The sequence below is a fragment of the Agelaius phoeniceus genome, chromosome Z (assembly GCF_051311805.1).
Source record: "Agelaius phoeniceus isolate bAgePho1 chromosome Z, bAgePho1.hap1, whole genome shotgun sequence".
NCBI lineage: Eukaryota > Metazoa > Chordata > Aves > Passeriformes > Icteridae > Agelaius > Agelaius phoeniceus.
Window position 1 is genome coordinate 26,013,434 of NC_135303.1, and position 20,886 is coordinate 26,034,319.

The following is a 20,886-nucleotide window of genomic DNA, read 5'->3' on the forward strand; positions in this document are numbered from 1 at the left end:
AGTTCAGAAGAACATTTTCGAGAATATGCAATAGTTGGTACTGGAAATGTGGATTTCTTGCCATACAATGAAATTCTACATATGGCATCATCAAACCTCATTTTCCATGAAGTCGGTACAAAACCCCCAATCAAATCACTAGGAACTGAGCCAGTGCTGAGAACTTTGGAAATTCCTCACTTAAACTTCTTTTTGATGGAGATGAGGGGAAGCTAGCTGTAGTGCTGTGCAAAATTTACTAAGATGGCTTGTATTTGTAAGCTGCTGTTTCCATTATTTTCTTGAACAGCTGATTATGGAGATCTGTAGAACCACCAGGACTGAAGCTGAAGAGACATAAACTGAACTCATGCTTGGAGATGAAGATTATCCTTCACTGCATAACTGCACATGAAGGCATATTAAAACACAAGCAGGGAAAACTATTTCACCATGTTTTCTCTCCCCTTGCTTCAGTTCTACAACATTAATATCAAGAACATTTTGATTCCAATGTATTTGTAGAATAAACAGGTGGCATCTCTGCTGCATACATGTCCCTGTACCTGGTTCAGTAAAGACTTGATAATCTCCCCCACTGTTTCTAGGCATGCAGTCAAGAGTCCTTAATAGCAGAAAGTCATTATGACTATGCCCTAGTGGGGCTTGAGACAGTGCAGTGCACAGCAATAAATGTCTACTCTTTCATTTACTTTCATGGACTTCCTTTTCCTTATTTATCACATCCTTCTCAATCAATAAAAAAGACAAGGTTTTCACTGTTAAATAAATAATATGCAAGCTTTTTTGTAGGATTAAACAATTCAACAATTTCATTTTCACAGCCACTAATTGCCACCAGACTACCATATTTTTTGTATTATGTATGCAAATAGGCAGCTTTCTCACACCAGGCATGTGTCCTGAGAGAAATATCTTGATACCCATGGCACATAACACACAATAATAAGAACTGCAGCCTGTAAAATCTGTGATACCAAGCATAAACTTCTGAGGGGAGAATGTCAATGCTATTGTTATTTGGATGATATTGCCTTGGCAGGCAGGCCATTATAAATATTTAAATATTTCCGCAAAAACTACTGAAAAGATAAGTTTCATTCCCATTTTGCATTTTTTTGTTTCTAAATTTTGTTCCCAGCACCTTGTGGTCAAAATGAAACCAGAGAAGACGGCAAAATTATCCAGCTACCTCCCTGCAAGACAGGAGCATGGATCGTTCCTGCCATCATGGCCTGCTACCTCTTGGTAGCAAACATCCTTTTGGTGAATCTCCTCATTGCAGTTTTCAAGTGAGTGACACATTGCAAAATATAGACTTGGGGAGGATGCGTATTGCTCACAGCCTATGAAGACTGCTGAGCTTTGGCTTTGGCTGAGATACAATTTCCTAGGATGTAAGGGGGAGAGGGAAAGAGGCTTGTCTCCAGGAGACAAGGGAAATGCCAAGTTTTTCACATTGTGCTCATTTCCAAGGACAGACATCTAATGGGAACCAGGGCAAAGAAGCCAAATAAGGCTCAGTTATGGCATCATTCATTCCCAATAGGGAAAACAAGGGTAAAAATACTTCCCCATCTCAATGGGATGTTGTAAGACTCAGGAGTTGTACAGTGTAGACATTTACAATCATAAGGTACTTCAAAAAGGCTGATTATCACCATGCTTTGTCCAGGCAAAAACTTCCTCTTTTGTTCTGCTTCCTGTTCTTGTGACAAGGAAACATTTGCCAGTGTTATTGAAATGTATGTAGTTATGATGCTGTCATACCATCTTTGGCAAAGCATCCAAAACCATTTTCAGTCTGATGTTATTTTCCTCTTCTTGCCTTCTAGCAACACGTTTTTCGAAGTCAAATCTATATCAAACCAAGTTTGGAAGTTTCAAAGGTACCAGCTCATCATGACGTTCCACGAAAGACCTGTTCTCCCACCACCTCTGATCATTTTCAGCCACATGACAATGATATTTCAACACCTCTGCTGCAGATGGAGGAAGCATGAAAGTGACCCGGATGAGAGAGACTATGGATTGAGTAAGACTCAGATAATGCACAAAGGGGACTTTCTAATGCCTTTCATAATGTCTAGTGTTTCACATGCATGAAGTCAAAGCCCAGAAGCTTGATAACCTTCCCAGCAAAATAACAACTCTCACCTGCAAAAACCTTACCTAAATTTGTTAGTTTTACCTGATTTGCCCAACCCTTCATTCTCTTTGCAATGTTAAGGAGGCTGTGTTTTTCTGGAACTATTTGGGGTTGTTGCCTGTTTGTTCCTTCAAAGCAGAGAGGTTTGTTTTGCTGTTACTAGTGGTCTGTTATTGCTGGAATTCTTCTCACTCCATGACAGTTCCAGCTTTATTTTTGAAAATACAGAGCTAACAGCACATACTTCTCCTGAGCACACTTTTTGCCTAGACAAGCTTAGAGATGGTAAAAGGCAATTTTGTTTACATAATCTCTCCTTGACTCTGACTCAGACTGGAGGAGTAGTTCCTCAACAGGCTTTAAATGAAGTCCCATAACCATGATGAGAAACCTGTCAGATTATTTTGATAATGTTTTCCTCTTCTCTATCTAATTCTTTGAGTTAGAATATCTCCACCTTGCCCAATGTGCATGCCAGAGGCAGGGAGCTAAGGGATGTGTATCTCTGCCCGGCATTAGCCCATGCCACAGCCCACTTCTCTGTGAGGAGGGAGCAGGAGTCATTTGTGGCCCTGGAGATGCAACCAGACGGCTCTCCTCCCACTCCCATCACACTGCTGCCTGCAGATGTCACTTCTGGCCACATCAGACAGACCCCTATATGCTCAGACTCCTTCTTAGCAGTCTGCTAATCTCATTATTTGTCTGTTAGGTTACAGGTGGGCTTTGGCTTTCACCATCTGTCCAGACATGACCAGCAGCTGTGCTTAGATCTCATGTAATCAGAACATATTCACGTTTGCTCAGCATTTGCCTGCTTAAGTGCTTCTGTCTACAGAATCATATTTAACTAAAGCACTAATTCCAATTCCATAATTAACAGCATCTATCTGTTTTTATATCAAAATGCCACATACTTGCTTATGAAATTTAAGTCCATGAGTTTCAAAAATAAGAATGTAGTTAGTTCACCTGTTAATATTTGCCAAATTCTTATTTCTCAATTTTTTTTCCACAGAACTTTTCATAACTGAGGATGAATTGAAAAAGGTCCATGATTTTGAAGAGCAGTGCATAGAAGAGTATTTCAGAGAAAAGGATGACAGATTCAACTCCTCCAATGATGAAAGAATCCGTGTCACTTCAGAAAGGTGCACTTTTTTGTTCTCATAAGTTGATCTGGAAATGTGTTTCTGTCACCACCCTCACTCTTTCTTTTTTTCTTGTAAAAGGAAATGAAGTAATTTTGGTAAGTCTTAATTAAAAAGTAAAGTGATAAAATGTGATGAGTTTATTTTCTTTTTTTCTGGTTTGTGGTTTTGGGTTGGTTTTTTTTTTGGGGGGGGGGGTTGTTGGGTTTTGTTGTTGTTGTTGTTGTTTGGTTTGTTTTTTGGGTTTTTTTTTTTGCTAAAGCATATGTGTTTAAGGCTGCGCTAGGTGTGGCTCTGAGGGAAGCCTACCTGTTCTGGGGGAAGATGTCCCTGCCCATGGCAGGAGGGTTGTAACTGAATGATCTTTAAGGCCCCTTCCAACCCCTATCATTGTATGATAAGCTTTGTAAAAGGGATCTTTTATCCAGTTGTATTAAAGTATAACTGATGCAGTGAGAGGCACCAATTATGCTTGCATTCCAGTTCTTGAAACAGGATTTCAGGGCGCAAGTAGACACAACAAAATGGGAGTAAATTAGATTCCTCAATGAAAAACCTGACTTTAGAGTTTATCTGTGAGTGATTCAGATAAGAAGCAAGCCTTGTTTCAGGATAGCCTGGCTAGGTAAGCTAGTTTCATCGGAACCAATAGCAACATGGATTTTAAATGGAACAAGACCTTTCACCTACAGTAATGCACAGAGGGAAAAAGCAATACAGTAATTTAGTGGAGGTTGCTAGTCTGCAAATTCAAAGGATATTAGAGGGGAAGTTGGTAAGGCATGGAATGGCTACCTTGTAAATGATGGCCAAATAATCCAGCATTCCTGGGTCTGGAAGAGACAAATGAGGGATGAAATTAGAGAGGTCTATGTAAGTGTGAGTGCAAGGAAAGGGTGAACAGAAATCAATTGTTTGCTGCCACACTCAGAACAAGATATAGGGGAGTAAGACAATAATTTAGCAGGATCCTGTGTTCAAAATAAACAGAAAATAGGTGATTTTTTTTCATGCTGTAAGTAGTGTAACAGAACAAATTTTTGGAAGATGGTGATGATGAAGCTGATGATGTCAGCTAAAATGCTACATGCATTCAAACAAGACTAGACAAGCTTATGAAAGAGAAATCCAGTAAGGACTGCTAAATACATAGAGATCATGTTGAGCACATAAAGTTCCTGTGCAAAAAATATGAAAGACTGAAGAATATACAGGCGAAAGAACTACATATACTTCAAAGTAAGATAGTAGATAAACTGGTCTGTGGTCCAACTGAGTACCTTTTTTTTTCTTGTGTTCTGATGGTCTGGTGGCCACAGAACTGAACTGAAAAATCACAGATGCAGGTTCAAATCTCTGAGTATAGCTTTTCATTTGGTGGCCAAGGAAGGAAGAGGTATCTTTGAAGACCTGTAAATAAGAGGTAATGTAGCTAGGTCCTCTCCTACATCATGCAAGTGCTGTAAGTCCTTGAAAATGAAAACATAACAGGCTGCCTTTCCATTCTGTGGTGACCCTATTTTGTAGGAAAAGAGCCCTTATCTCTAATTTAAATGAAAAGCTTGAAGCACCTTGTTCCAGAATCAAGCTCCTAAATATGAATCCTAAGTGAAGGCAAACACCTGAGCCTCATAGAGAAATAGCTCTTTAAAAATCCATTTACCTTAGCCAATAGTTTAATGTGGAGACCAGTGTGCCCCAGCTCTGTAAGAGAGATCCAGGCAGTGACCCTGTGGGGTACAGAGGTCACTCCCAGGCCCGATCAGTGACATCCCAGGTGAATGTAGTTCTTATTACACAATAGGTCTGAGGAATATTTTAAAGATAGGAATCTTGAGGAATCAGGGCTATCTGAGTATCATACATAACACATTTTAGAAACAGCATGTCTGGGTCTTTTATTTTCCCTGCAGTCATGACCAAGTCCTCTTAAATCTAAACCACTTGTCTTGGTTCCAGCCAGGGTGGGGTTAACTTTTGCAGTAGCCAGGAGGGTGTGGGAGGACCCTGAGGTTGTTTGATACCATCTTATGTCATTGCCAGGGGAAAGGGACTCTTGCTTCTTAGGAGGAGGGATTCCTTCTGGTAGAGAAAACATGATGGATGGAACAGGGCCTTTTCACTGTAAATAGTTTGTCCTCCTTCTCTTTCTTCCTCTCCTTCTCTTTCTCTTTCTTCCACCTTTTGTTGTAGTTTTGTTGTTGTTACTGTTTATTCTCTTCTTTATTGCTGTTTCCAGTAACTTGTTATCTCAAACTTCACCTTGTGTGCCTCCAATTGAAGCAGGGGAGGGGAAGTGGCATCATGGCTTCTAAATTGGAGAATACCATTCCTAAACCATGACATCACTAGAATTGGTTTTGTAACCTGTGGAACACTCAAATATGTAAAATCCAGATTTGCACTTTAGAGTTTCTTTATAGAGTTATTGTTGCACAAGTATCAAGATGCAGAGCAAAGAAAGCAAGATGCAGAGAAGATGCAAGACTGTGGTTTCTCTTCCAATGCCCAGTCACTAGCCTGTAGTAGTAGACCAAGTATAAGACCCATGTTAGAGCCATGAGATACCAGTTTAGTCTTCTGTCTAATTAAGTCAGCTTTACGTGGTGTAAAATGGGACCAGAAAACCCTGGAAATGTGAGTGAAGTTCTTCCCAAAGACCTTTCATTTACAAGAAGCTGAGCATGCTGTTAGGCTCAAGAAGGGAAGGGTTGGGACAGGCCCTGTGTGACATAACTGCACCTGGACCTACACCTGCACCTGCACCTGGACCAGTCACTGCCTTCCCTCACCTCTGTGCCTATGTGATAATGCTCCCCTCTGCTTGAGCAGCTCCAGGTCCTGCTATAAGGAGGAACAGCTGCACACCCTGCATACAAAGCCCAGTGTACCTGGAAGCAGGAGTAGGGAAGGGAAATGTAAGATAGGAAGGGAAGGGAAGGGAAATGTAAGATGGGAACAGAGTCTTGCTTCGAGCCTCAATGGGTTGGAGAGACAGAGACAGATGAAGGGGCTCAGGAAATCAAAGCAAGAAGAGATCCTGTGCATTTATGCATTGACTTGGGTGGCAATGAATGATTTCAACTGTACAGTCAGGGGCTGTGCTGGGGCAGGACCACAATGTCTTATCTGACTCATCTGCAACAAGCTTTAGTTGATGCTCTCACCTTGGGATAGTCCACCCTGGCATCTTGTGGGCCTGCCTCAGTTCAGGAATCTCCTTACTTCTCTTGTAACAACAGACACCACCAAAGTCTCCATATTTGATGTCACCAGACAGAATCCCTCCTTTACCTGATCCCTTCACATTCAGAAATTAAAAGCATAGAACAGCACTTTGATGTTTGTCTTTCCTTGACCTCAGACTAAGAAACTGAGAGGAGCAGCTGTTGCTGGGATAGTGGGAACTACAGACAAAGTTTTTTAAAGAAGGCCTGCTTCTTCTGCCTTCCGACTCTGATGGGAAGAAAGAACTCCACTGTGTATTTAAATTCCTTCACAGAAAGGGGTCTAAATCAACATCAATCCTTCCTTAACCTCAGATTTTGGCAACAGTTTAAATTTAAGGAATCACTCTGTCTGGCAAGTTTAATGATGGCAAATCAGATATATTTATGTAGAAATTAATTATTTATTAAACAGACAAAAGATAACAGATGAAAAATCTTAATCAGAATTAGTTACTCCACAGTATATAACTAAAATAACTACTAGTGGATTACAGCATGAAACAGTGCACTGTATCAAGGTACCTATATTAAAGCTAGCAAAAGAAAGAGTATTGATTAGGAGTCAAATGCAACTTACCACCAAAGCGATGATAATGGACACAAATACCTTCACTTAACCCCTGGGGAGTAACCACAAAGTAGGTTCCTACTAACAGGAGAAACTTCACACATTTCTAGGAAAATGTATACAAGATTTCTGCTTTGTGAAGGTTTTGTGTGGCTTTTATAAAGCCATACAAAACCTCCCTTTTTTTTTTGTAAAGTGAGTGGCTGTCAGTCAGAAATGCAGTCTGTCTTGCCAGATCTCTAAGATTTTTATTGGCAGTCGGGAGATGCTAGACCAGTGACCATGGTGCCAAAATCACTTAGTGATTATTCAAGATTATACCCCCTGAAATACAAGGCAGCTTGTCCTGTTTGAGTTATCTGACTGGCTAGCAAACAACAGATGTGGGGGCTGAGATGCTCTGCTACAGAAGCCCTCTATCTGGGATTTCACACAAGCATATGGAAGTAGCATCAAGTTACTGATACATATCAGATGAAGTAATGGGCTAAGTGGAAAAATATAAAGTAGTACAAGGCTGTAAGGTGTTTCCCTTGAATGCATTTATCAAAGCATGCATGGTGAATCTCCTGAAAACCTGTGAGGAAAGCTAAGTTGGACAAATTCACTTCATTGCAGTGGAAGAATCATGACATTTTGTGGAGAATCTTCCTTTCTAATCACTGTATTGCATCTTGACCAGAACAAAAACATGTGGAATATGGTCAAAAAAGACTGCACTGTTTTTCTTGATCTGGCATGAAGTCACTGAAACAATCACTTCAGTAACCCAGCACATTTGTTCCATGTGAACAGGTCCCAATTCTTTCATACCTGTGCAAAACATCATGTTGCTTTCAAAAGGAGCAGGGTCACATCATAACAGTATTTGAAAAGCAGATAAGCTGGTTAGAGCAGATATAATTATGTCCTCTTTGGTACTCTGTGGTATCCATTAGAACAGCACTTTATAATTTGCAGTGCAATTACACATACAGTGTCTGTGTGGATGTTATAAGATAACAGCTATGATATAGCTGTTATCTTGATTTCAGAGCTGGCAGGCTGAAGTGCACAGAAATAGCTTTGTGTTGGTAAAAAGGACTGACCCTACCAGACCCAGACATGAAAAATGACAGCAGGAAAGGTCTGTGACTCTCGTGGCATCTCTCTGTGGTCAAAAAGAGTTAAGTGGTCTTAGGCTCCAGTGGGAATGCAGCCATGACAACCCAACTCCCTTAGCCATGAGAAACCACTGCACCCGGGAAAACTGGCTGGCTGCTTGCATCAGCACAGCTTTACCAAAAGATGTCAGGCAAAGTACCCTGTTACAGGCTTGGGAACTGCTGTCTGTGTTTTATTTAAATACAACCATTCCACAATCGCCTATCACAAGCTCAGTGGTATCTCTGTAAGTGACTTTCATGTCAATGGTCTTTGTGGCTTTTGAAAAGGATTTTGAAGTATGAATTATGTCTTAGAAAAGGAGTTTGAAATATGACTGATGTCTTAGAAATGGACCTAGGTCAACAAGAGACTTGTGAACCTAATTCCACCATTCAATTAAGAGGTCTACCTCTGAAAAGAGTGCCTTAGTTCCATTAAAGAATTATTTTAAATAAATTATTGATGAACTAATGTGCAAAGGTTAAAAATAAAGAAACCAAAATGAATGCCAGCAAAAGTCATTATCTCCCAAACCATAATTAAAAAGTCTTACTGCAAATAATATAAAATCTTGGTCAGGTTCTGAGTTCTCCCCTCATTATTGCATATTGTCCTGGTAAAGTCCATGTTTGTTTCACTATGTGAAATTTTTGAGTGTCAGCAGCACACCTTGGTGCATGTTTTACATGTAGCGTCCTCTTTTTTTCTTCTCATTCTCTTAGCATGGCTTGGCACTTTCTAATACATTGAATAACACATTGAATAATACACTTTCTAATACATTGAAATGTGCTGCAAGGATAAGCACAGGTGTGAAGGAGACATCATAAATGGATACTGTGAGTTTTGCTAAAAGGTTCATACTTGCTCCTGAATACCCATGGAGGAAAAAAAAAAGCAAAGCAAAACGGGCATTCTCATTTTGAAACTGTGTTTTAATACAAAACTATTCCTAAAGGAAATACAAGTCAGGCTGTTTATTCACTGACTGCAGGAACATTTTCCCAAGAATATGGGAAAATAGAAAAAATCACTTATTTAAGATATTTTAAGGACCAGATTAGAGGTGTATCTCTCCAGACCATATCCTCCTGTGTCCACAGTGTCTGGCTGATGTGATTTTATCATGTTTCTAATAGGCTCACGCCCAGAACATGCTGCTGTTCTGCAGGATGAATGGTTACAGAACTGAACATCAAATTAATTCAAGAGAATATCATTAACAGAATAAATATTTGTTAAATAATCTGGAGTAGCCATATTTTATATGCATATATATATATATAACATTATACATATATATGTATCTATATATTATATAATATATATAACTAAGGGTGACTAAGTTAGTATCATTGGGGGTTGGAGGAGACCATCATCTTTCAAGATTTCTTTTTGTGAATAAAATTCTATAGTCAGGGCTCATGAAGTGCAAACACACGTATGCATTTTTCAGTTACCTATGCACATCTCTGGTTACCCATGGTTTCCAAACCCAGATTGCTCTGTGCTTATCTTGTTACCTTTCTCCATAAATTTTCCACACTACCAATGCAATCACATTTGTCATCAGTTCCATAGCAACCAAGAGACCACGTAACTCGAAAGTCTCTCTTCGCCTTGTCTGACGCTCAGTGCCACTGACAGTAGCTGCAAGATCACAGGGAAGGCAGAACAAATACATGAACACCTACTAGCCAGGTATTATTCCAGGTTCTCCTGGTTGTGTTCAGTAGCATTGTGTAGGCCTCATGTGAATGCAAGACACAAAACTTACCTCACTGTGGGCAGTTCCACTGATAGACCAGCTGGCTGTGTTTGTATTAAAAAATATTTCACTTGTGTACAGGTGCCAAGGCAGGAAAGAAAAAAAAACAAATCAAACCAAAACAATGGCAAAAACAGCAGTAACAACAACAACAAGGTAGCAAGACCACAACCAGATTATCCAGTTAGCTTTAAATAATGTTATAAATTCACTCCAATTCTTGATAACTGTTTGTGGGGTGAAAGGTTTTTTGTGGCATGTATTCTGAGCTGTAATTGTCCAGTGAAATCCAGTAAAATTTTTCCTTATGTCTGACAGCCCTAAAATTGCAATGTTTTATCTGTTCATCATCTTGAAGCAGTTCTTATAGGATCTGAATGTGGGGTGAAGGACTCAATTATTGTCTAATAAATATTTCAAAAGTATAATTGCTGTTATAAAATAGCAGTTCATATAAGTAATAACATGAGTGAAAATTCAATTGCTTCCCATATAAACTGCTCTCACTGTGGGATTACCTGTACTTGTAATAACATGAATCTGTTTTGTTGGAGAAGCTGGTAGAACTAGAAACAGACTGGTGCCTAAATGATAATGAGTAGAATAAGATTCCTTGAAGCTACCAGTTCATTTCTTAGCAGTGATTACTTGATCATTTTTCTCCTGAAGACTGATGATAGCAATACAGTTGCTGCTGCACATTTAATTTGTTGTGCTTGTGCCTTCAAAACTCACACACTTCACAGGAAAAGCCTGTATTTCCCAGGAATGTGAGACTTGCTGTAGGGAGCTGAGTCACACTCTTGCCTCTCCTCTCCTCTCCTCTCCTCTCCTCTCCTCTCCTCTCCTCTCCTCTCCTCTCCTCTCCTCGGGCAGATTCTGTTGCTCATCACCACAAGGTAGTCAGACTTCAGTGTTTTACCAGAAAAAGTTCTGAGCATGAGGTAACAGGGCATTAATGCTGTCCAATATTCTATTCTTAGCTATAATCTTCCCCTCTGTGCAAATAAGAGTGATTATGGTGTTGTCAGTTCCAAATCACTTGTCCTGTTGAAAAAATAACTAGCAGTAGTAGAAGATGATATTTACCTCATCAGAAATCCTGGGAATTGTTTGTGTGCCTATTAACTATGGCAGTGTGACTAGTAATACTTGAGCATGAATTGCACTATCTGGAAGAGAGTTAAGAGGCCTGTAAGGAAAAAGAGTGTGGAAACTTTTGCCATTTGTTATCTTTTGCATCTCTGATCATTTTTCAATGCTACAGCACTGGCAAAAAACAAAATTATAATCTATCAGACACAGAGAACTACATAAACTTGTTGCTTTTAGTACCTCTTCAATGGTAAGTGGAAGTCCCAGCCTGTCATAGGGATTACAGACAGAGAAAATAATTATAGAAGTTTCTCATATGCTACAGGCAATTTCATAATGTAAAATTTTCAGACTCTATAAATCCTTCAGAAGACATGTTTTAGAAGTCAGAAAATTGAAGTGGTTAGAAGCCACTGGCATACATCTGTACACAATTCCCTAAAAATTGAAAATATTTAAAAATGTGGCAGATCAATGGTCTAGAAAAGACATACTAAAACTTAAATTAAATTAAATTAAAAATACTGAATCTTATATTCAGCTATTACATATTTCTTTTAATCTAGCTTTTTATTTATATATTATGATAGCAGCTGAAAACTAACTTTAGAATCCATCATTTCAATCCTTGAGCTATGAAAGCAGACTATCCAAAACACAATCACAGTAATGGAGCAATCTTAGTGCGTGTACCCTGTTGCAGGCTGTATTCGGCTTCATCAGTGTTTCTCCTCATTGCAGTGTTCAGGAATATTTAACTCAATATTATATCTATTCAATGAAATATCTGATATTTATTTTTTTCTGCAAATTGGAGCTAATTATTAATCAGAGAACAAAGAAACTATCTCCTTAGATTGACATAGGACTAGGTAGTGCAAATCTGGGGCAAACTCGAGGAAAAAATACAGCAGAGCCTCTCTTCTGTGGCACATTTCCTGCTTTCTTTACTTCATTTAAGCCACCTGTGATGGCCCTGACTGTGGCATGACTGGGGACAACATCATGTGACATCTGCTTTAAGTGTTATTCATTCATAATAACCTAATTAGAAGCTTTGGAAGCAAAGAGGCAGTAAATCATAGTAGCATTTATTAAATAAGTCTCCTGTCCCTGGAATGAGGCACACCCAAGCCCCTTCTGCACTACACAAATGATGCCCCTGGTTTAATCCACTGTATCAGTTCCCTGAGGGCATAGCTTTTTTTTTTTTTTTTTTTTGTAAAACCTCTTTTAGCAGGATTTTGAAGCAGATGAGGTGGTGTACAGTGCCTTTGGGGTTTGAGATGCATTTTTTTCCAAGTGGTTTGGTGACCTGACCTGGTTAGCTGAACATCCACTGCTTTGTAGTAACTTGCCTATTTAATTCTTCCCTTTCTAAAGGGTGGAGAACATGGCCATGCGGCTGGAAGAAGTAAACGAGAGAGAGCACTGCATGAAGGCCTCTCTGCAGACTGTTGACATCAGGCTTGCTCAGCTGGAAGACATGATGGGACGAATGGTGACTGCCTTTGAAAAGATGGCTGGCATTGAGAGAGGTGAGACAACTAAGATCCGATCCAGGACCTCATCCGACTGTACTGATGCAGCCTACATTGTGAGGCAGAGCAGCTTCAACAGTCAGGAAGGAAATGCCTACAAGCTTCAAGAGAGCATTGATCCCGCAGGAGAGGAGTCCATGTCTCCAACGTCACCTACGATCACACCCCGCTTGCGAAGCCATTCCTTCTACGCAACAAATATAAAGGACAAGTGTGGGTTGGAAAAGCTGGAAAGCATTTTTAAGGAAAGACCTCCAAGCCTGCATCGGGCAATCAGTTCCCACTCAATAGCAAAAGAAGGAAAGGCTCCTTTACCCCCTACTAGCACTTTGTCAATCGCCCCAGACTCCAGAAGACCTTCATCTTGTATAGACATCTATGTTTCTGCTATGGATGAGATGCATTCTGACACAGAACCTCTCGAGAGTTCCATAAATATTCTTGGTCCTGAAGATGCAGCTCTGCCAGCTCACATAACCTCTTCCCTTTTAACTGATAGTGCATACATCAGCAGTACAGCTGGTGAAAAGATCTCTGGCAGGAGTCTTGATTATGAGGAAACTTCTGGAATAGAAACAAGAGCATTTTCTTCAGACTATTCACAAATCACAGACTGCCAAATCCCATGGGATTCAGACCCTCCCTTGTATCATACCTTAGAGCGATCAAAAAGCAGTCGTTACCTGGCTACTACTCCATTTATTCTGGAGGAAACACCAATTGTGAAATCTCACAGCTTCATGTTCTCTCCTTCTCGAAGCTACTTCAGCAGCCTTGGCGTCCCAGTCAAAACAGCAGAGTACACAAGTATTACAGATTGCATAGACACAAGGTGTGTGAGTGCTCCCCAGGCCATTGCAGAGAGGGCCAGTTTCCCTGGAAGCCTCCGGGGCAAAGTGGAAGACTTGGGAGGCTGCCACCCAGAGAGAGAAGCTGAACTAACTCACCCAAGCTCTGATCATGAGGATAACGAGGTCAAAGACAAGAAGGGAATCCCCTTATCTCCTCAAGACAGCAGTGCTACAACAACTCTGCCCAACAGCATCCCACTCCCAAAGATAGAGCGAGCCAACAGCTACTCTGCAGAAGAGTCCAGCGTGTTGTATGCGCAGCACACACGGAAGAGCTACTCCATCAGTGACAAACTTGACAGGCAGCGAAACACAGCCGGCCCACGGAACCCCTTGGAGAGGAGCAAGTCCTCGAGGCCAGAGAGCAAAGGGGACAACCCGTCCACGAGGAGACTGTCAAGAACTGAAGCCTTCTGCAGCTTTGAAAGCAAGCACAGCTAGGCTTATACAAAGCTCACCAGCAGTCTAAGGGTCCTCTGCTTTTCAGTCTGTTTTTCTTAGTGGAATTTTTTAAAAACCCTCACATCACCCTGTGTTGAGTCCAATTGGCATTAGCCACGGGTCAAGGGAGCACATTTTCAATCTCAGCACCACCACTGACGTACTCCATCTTGACCCAATTGACATTTGCACTTAAGAAAAAAGGGAGGGATGAAAGCTTTACAAAACCTTCAGTAAACAAGAGGAATAAACAAGACCCCTTAATGAAGTCAGAAGATTTAGATTAATAGCTCCAGATATCTGCCTTTTATTAGAGGGTATCCTAAGACCTTTTATCATTATTCAAGTTTTTAAGATGCAGGAATTAACTGGCAAAAAAGAGATGTACAAATTAGATGTTCCAAACTTCAATCACAACTTCTTTTTCATCTATGTCACCATTGTGATGACTAGTGAAAGCATTTGTTATTTCTGTAGGAACTGGCAGCAAAAAACCCTATAGTCTCCCAAGTCCCTTGCATCCCATATTTGTGGAAATGAAGAAAGATGAACACAACAACAACTATAAATGTTCACTTGTCTCCTTTTGTATCAACTTCTAGTGCCACAGAAAGTTTATATTTTCAAGAGTGGAAAGGGAAATGAAATGCCTTTTTTACTGCAACTTAAATGGAAGAATTTATGTTAAAATGTCAGGTGATTTCCTGTGTAAAACAGGCATTCTAGATTCTAGCACAGGTGAGCAAGCTCAGGATGAATGTAATTAAGTGGAATAGTATATATTTATTTTTTTACCACATTTGTCATCAGTATGTTGTCTCACTAAATCAAAGGATATAATGAAACAGTAAGAATAAGATGATCAGAGCAGAGCATAGTAATAGTGTCCAGTTCTCATGGCTCAGTTGAATTATATATATAAATTGGGGAGATTTATCCACCATGCTGCTACCAGGTTCTTCTTGCTGTTTCATTTGAGCTGCCGATTCTTCACATCATTCCCCCACCTATAAAATTCACACCTTTTTCCCCTTTTTTTTCATGTGAACATAGCTGTATTTGGACTTTTTAAATTATATAGGATTTATCAAGAAGTCTGAATCCAGATTCATGTAATTAGACTGAAGCTGCTTAAAGGAAAGTATTTTTGGCAGAGCACTGGAAAACACTAGAATTTCTATATGCTTCTAAGGTAAGTAAAAGAACCAAAGTGAAACTGCAAGTGTCTGTAAGCAGCAAAAGCCATCAGTTGTGAGTAGGCATCCACCGTTCATCAGCCCAGCACGCAGTGAGCGCTGTCAGTGGGAAAGCATGTCTGAAGGGTAGTGCAGGTACGGGCTTTGGGTGAAGACAAGTGTAACTCCACTGACACCACCCACGTTTCGAGGGCCCACATTGTCAGCAAGAGTTTCAAACTTCTCACGAGGCAGTGTCCGGTGGTCACAGGTGGAAGGGAAAACAGAAGACTGGAGAAGGGTGGAGAAGCATAAGCTGCAACTGGAAAAACAATTCACATGCCTGCCTTTATGATGGCACAACTTTTAAACTTTTGAAAAGTTGACACTAGTGCTATCAGAAGTTAAAATATCTCAACAGTTACCAATATCTATGTGGAAGCAGCTCCTTTTTGTTATTAAAAATTAACATTTGTGAGTGGGGAACATATTTCACATTATTTAAATTGAATTAGGCAGCTTTGAGAATACAAGCTGATATTTTCTCACCGAGTCCTCACCCTGGGAGACTCTGAGCACCATCTGAGAGTTAAGTCCAAAAGGCGACTAATCCAGACAGAAAAATAATCATCAGCCTCAAGAAAAGAGTCAAAGAAGGTGAAAACATTTAGTTAACAAGTCACTGCGTTGGAAGTTCAGGAAACAAGGAAATGCAGCAAGGGGATGTTAAGAACAATGTGTTTCACACTTCCTGCACCAACGTGTTCCTTGCTTTCTTGTGTTTGATCAGGCTTTCAGTGAACTAAACTCCACCAAGACACCATGTTTATGCAATTGCCTTGCAGGCCATGTGCAGCATTACAGTCACATGGTGATATCAAGAAAGGTCAGAAACCTTTCTGTGCATTATGAAGCATGCTTGTGGCAGGCTGATTGTTGAACAATAGCAAAATGCCCAAGGGCAAAGGAACTTGTGTTTAACAATATGCTTCAAATGTGCCAACCTTCTGTTAGCAGCCTTTTCCTAAGGCTTCTCCAAATCTATCTATCTACGGAGAGTAGAGGGGGATATTCTTACTTCGTTTTCTTTGTTACTTTTATGAATGTCTGCTAAAACTGTTGTGGACTCTTTCATCTTCATTGTATTACTGGTCTACTCAAGAGGAATTTCAGATTCATTAGAAATTCCTCGACAGTGCTTAGTGAATTAGGGATAGGGCTCTCCTCTGGGGTAGATTCCGTTGGTTACTTTGTCAGGGTAAAGAAATTTGCCAAGCCTAGAAGCTGTATAAATATTTAGGATACAGCACCTTATTGATCTGGAGCACACATTCCAGGCAAAATGAAACAGAACACTTTATTTACCTCTTAAAATTTGCCATTATATATAAAATATAAATTCAGATGTTAAAAGTGTGATTGCAAGAGGTCAGAGCACTACTTTTCCTGAATGTTTCCCATTTATTCTACAATGTGATGTCTATAGAATATATTATGATGGATGTTAGATTATTTTATTTTCACCTGGTTTTTACACATTGCATCAAACAGCTCCTTTTTGAATTTGATGATAAAACATTCCCATTTCTTGTGATGGGACCAGACTTCCCATTCTCAATATTATGACCATTTAGTGAGATAGAAGTCTCATCATCCATCATTATGTAGCTATAGCATGTGCCATATGATGTATTCTGTATCAAAGGATAGCTTATGAAATAGAAACATATGTAGTTGTGACATGTGGTAAATATTAGTGAACGTTACAGGACAGTTTTAATATCTCATTACATGGTCTTGTTTGTAAATCTGTAACATTCAATAAAATAGCACATGTTGCATCAAACATTAAGTTCCACTATCCAATTATTAGCTTACGTATGGAATATGCATTTCTGGTCACGGTGTGTAAGTTTGGTATGTTTCGCACATTTCTTTGTATAGCTCCACTTTAACGTCTGTATGGGCTGATGTATAAACCTCTAACAAGCCACTGTGGGCTGTGACAAATGAGTTGTGACAGTGTGAAAGACAAACTGGCATGTTATGCAAAAGATTATAAGATATATGAACTTTAATAATATTTTAAAACTCAACTGAGCTTAGCTGTTTGTTTACATATGCTGGTTGACTGAGGAAGCAATGTGCAGTATTTTATAAATATTTTCCTATAGTAATCCATTCTGTTGTTTCCAGTTTAAGTGATTCTATTCTACAGTTGGGGTATACACTTGTCCTAGGTATTGTATTATAGCACATTATTCTTTCACAATAATAATGTGATATGACTGAAGTAGTTTCTCTTTCCTAAAGTCCAGTCTTTTTTTGTGTCAAAGAAAATGCATGCATTGTTCCATGAGTTTCTTTGGACTGCTAGGAGACTTAACATTTTGCTATTGCCTGCCTGTAAAGATGAATCCAGTTAGGAATGAATTCAAACTTTTGGATGTTTACATTATTTCCATTATTTTTGACCTTTAGCAAAGTAAGTGATTTTTTTATTATTTTTAAAAGACAACTGTATTTTATGAAATTTGAATACTCAACACAAAATGCGAACCTACAGCAGTGCTCAGACATTTGGCTCTCTCTTTTTTTTGGAAGAGATCAGGTGCTACACTATTTTCTTAGCACAAGTGCCAGTTAACAAATGGCAGTGAGGGGATAATTTGAAAATACAATGAAAAACCAAAACATCCATTCATCTACATAAGGAAATCCCTCTGGATTCCAGACATAGATTACTTTTTTTTTTTTTTTTAGTTTTCCATTTATAGATTTTTTGGTAAAAAATACCAACAAAACCGATTTGTACCTTTTGCGGAAAGGATAGCCTTTTGTCAGGGGATAAATATCTTAGTTAGGTATATTTTTTGTATGAGAAGAAAACGATTTGTTTCTTAGAAACTGTCAGTGCATGGAAAATGTGAAAAAGTATGTGAATAACTGCTCAAAAAAAAAAAGTGCTGGTAGCAGCACACAGCCTTAGTCCAATGACTGCAGTGGGCATAAGCCAGTATCTGTCCTGAGAGCAGACATCATCAGAGGTATTAGAGTGAGCCAGTGAAACAAAATTCCCTGTAAACTCGTGGTGCAGGTTTTCAAAACAAGCATAAATGTCTTATGACATTGCTCAGGTTAAACAGTGAAGTGGATCTGATAATCATCCAAAGGGAAAGTGTGAGAGGGTTTTTCCTGGATTTCTCTTTGAACACTTAAGTAGTTGTGATGTCTTTCCCTGATTTAAAATGATAATTTATTTGCATTTTTTGCACAAATATGCATATTTGGTTCAACAAAGGCCACATTTTCAGTTCTGTCGAGAGATACTAGATATAGACCATCTTCTTCAAAACAAATGGGTAAGATTCCTAGCATGAATTTTCCCTTCAACCACCTTAGATAAAATCACAGTCCAAACTGGGACGAGAAGTGAAACATTGGGGGTGTCTGCTTACCTAGTGAAACCATTCACTACTGTAAATGGAATTCACTGTCCTTGCCACACACTGGCATAGGAGCAGTAGTATTGGATACAGAGGGACTTTGTTTCTGCACCCAGCTTTTTAGCCAGTCATACATTCCATACAGAACTCTACAGGTCACACAGGCTTCTTGTCTCCATGATGGACTACAATTATGGTCTTAATAATGCTGGCGCAAATCTGCAGAAAATCCACTGATTTCAGTGGCATACTCTGACTTCTGTCAGGAGATGGATTTATTCTGCATTTCTAACTCAATATTACTTTGAGTCATGGCATGGATTACACTATATCATCTTAAAGTTGGAGGTCTAATGATGGAGCCATTGAGCCAGTCTGGTTGTGAAACAGTCTCTGACCTTTTAATTTTTGCTGTATGCTTTCAGATCATTCATAGAGCCACACAATACTTACTTCAAAAGGCTGTTAGGTAAAAACACTTGATTATTAAATTGCTGCTGTTTCTGCTGCAGGGAAGTGATAACTCTTGTTTATTTTAATATCTAGGAGGGAGGGGGAAGGGAAAGAAGAGGGAGTTGGATGTGAAATACCAGTTTTATGCCTGCACAAGAGTAAATTGTATTAAAGTTTTATCTTTTTTCCACCACTGCAGTTGTTGTACATGACGAGAGTCTATTTGCTGCTACTGCTGTCTGGAACAGTGTTTGCAATATTCTATACTAATAGCTATTTAATCATTTATTATTTGGGCTATCATTTGTAAGTGTATAACAATCATTTATAAAGGGATAAAAATTACTAAAATGTTATTTTAAACAAACTCCTACTAATACAATGCTTTTCAAGTATGATTTGTCTAAATGTACATAACTAGGGAAAATGGTCCTTTCCAAAGGTCTACTGGATTCACAATGCACTTTTAGACTGTGTTTAGATGCATAATAAAAAGCAGAAGTTGGCAATTACTACAGTAGAACTTTCTGAAATTTCTGTAACAATTGTTTTGCAATAAAAAAGATATGTAGATCAAAACATCTGTTCTTGCTGGAGCATTTATGTTCATTTGCTTTCAAGGCAGTAAAGTAGTGATGCAGCGGTAGCTGCTTTTCTCTAAGATCTCTCACTGTTCTAACTTTACAGACTTACAGGAAACCAAAATATTACTATGTTGCACACAGGCCTTTTGAATATTGCAAATTATTTCCGCCTCTTAGATCAGATTTCATTCAAAGTGTCCCTTATTCTGGCAAATATCAGAACGAAGAAAGAAGTACTTCTCAGTGGGTTTATTTAAAATGAGGGAATAATTTCTTTGCTTTGTCACTACCATTCCAGCAAAGGGGGAACAAAAGCATTGATTGCAGATCCTCTCTATGTTGCATCCACATAGCCTGGAAGAAGTGTGCTCCTTTGTATGGCAACTGGGTGGTATTGCCTACTCTTGCAGCCAGAGAAGCTCCATGAAAAACAAAGGACACCAAGTAATCCACTAGTACCCATGGCTGACTCTGAACTGGCATCTCACCTCCTCAAAAAGAAATCATTGTCTCCCTCTTCATGCAGCTACAGCCAGCTCTGATACATCCTCACAAAAATGCTAAAAAACCACTGCTGACACAAAATCTGTCAAAGTCAGAATCTTCTACCTCTACAAATAAGCCTTCATGGAGATAATATTATCTTTTAGCCAAAGAAAAAAGAAGCACAGGAAAACAAACATCCAATTGAATCAGAAAGATATCAGATACTCAAAACAGTTCTGCATACATCAGTTGTACTTCAGGAGAGGAATGGTTCAGAGAATTGCTCTTTATTTCAGGTATCTAAGAAGGAAATGCTAAACTTTCTGATCAGATTTAATTTCATCCTTTCTCAGGGACTGCCATTCAGTGAAGACTGAAGTTTTCCAAAACAAAAACTAAACCTATGCCAAAGAGTTGTCATTATGCTACTCTCCAGGTAACACTATATCTCTAGTCTCCCTGGGATTTTGATTTTCACAGTAACAAATTTCACCTAAATTCAGCCAATTAGTAAGGAGAAAAAAAAAAAAAAACAACACCCAAAAAACCATCAGTAGCCTTGATTTTCACTCCCATGAGCTGTTATCTTGTAGCCTTTAGGGCAGAGATCTAGTCTCTTAATGTCATTAGTACGCAATGGAAAAGAACTTCATTTAACTTACACCATGATTCATTATCCTCATGACTGAGTGCAGCACAAGCTTAGACTTACACCAGCCCTCACTGATTTTGCATTCAGAGCTCGAATTTACCATATTACACTTCTGGAACAACAAAAAAATATAAGTTCACATGATTCCAT

At 39.2% G+C, this 20,886-nt stretch overlaps 1 protein-coding gene across 9 annotated transcripts in view; it reads left to right on the forward strand.

The window, feature by feature from the left end:
* TRPM3 (transient receptor potential cation channel subfamily M member 3) overlaps positions 1 to 19,595 on the forward strand; it is a 411,073-nt gene extending 391,478 nt beyond the window's left edge. For all 9 annotated transcript variants that reach the window (XM_077171883.1, XM_077171878.1, XM_077171882.1 and 6 more), the window contains 4 exons: positions 1,142 to 1,292; positions 1,836 to 2,035; positions 3,168 to 3,300; positions 12,491 to 19,595. In XM_077171883.1, coding sequence (XP_077027998.1) covers positions 1,142 to 1,292; positions 1,836 to 2,035; positions 3,168 to 3,300; positions 12,491 to 13,940 — 1,934 coding nt within the window. In that variant the 3' untranslated portion in view covers positions 13,941 to 19,595. The remainder of the gene's footprint in view (positions 1 to 1,141; positions 1,293 to 1,835; positions 2,036 to 3,167; positions 3,301 to 12,490) is intronic.
* Positions 19,596 to 20,886: the final 1,291 nt, after the last annotated feature.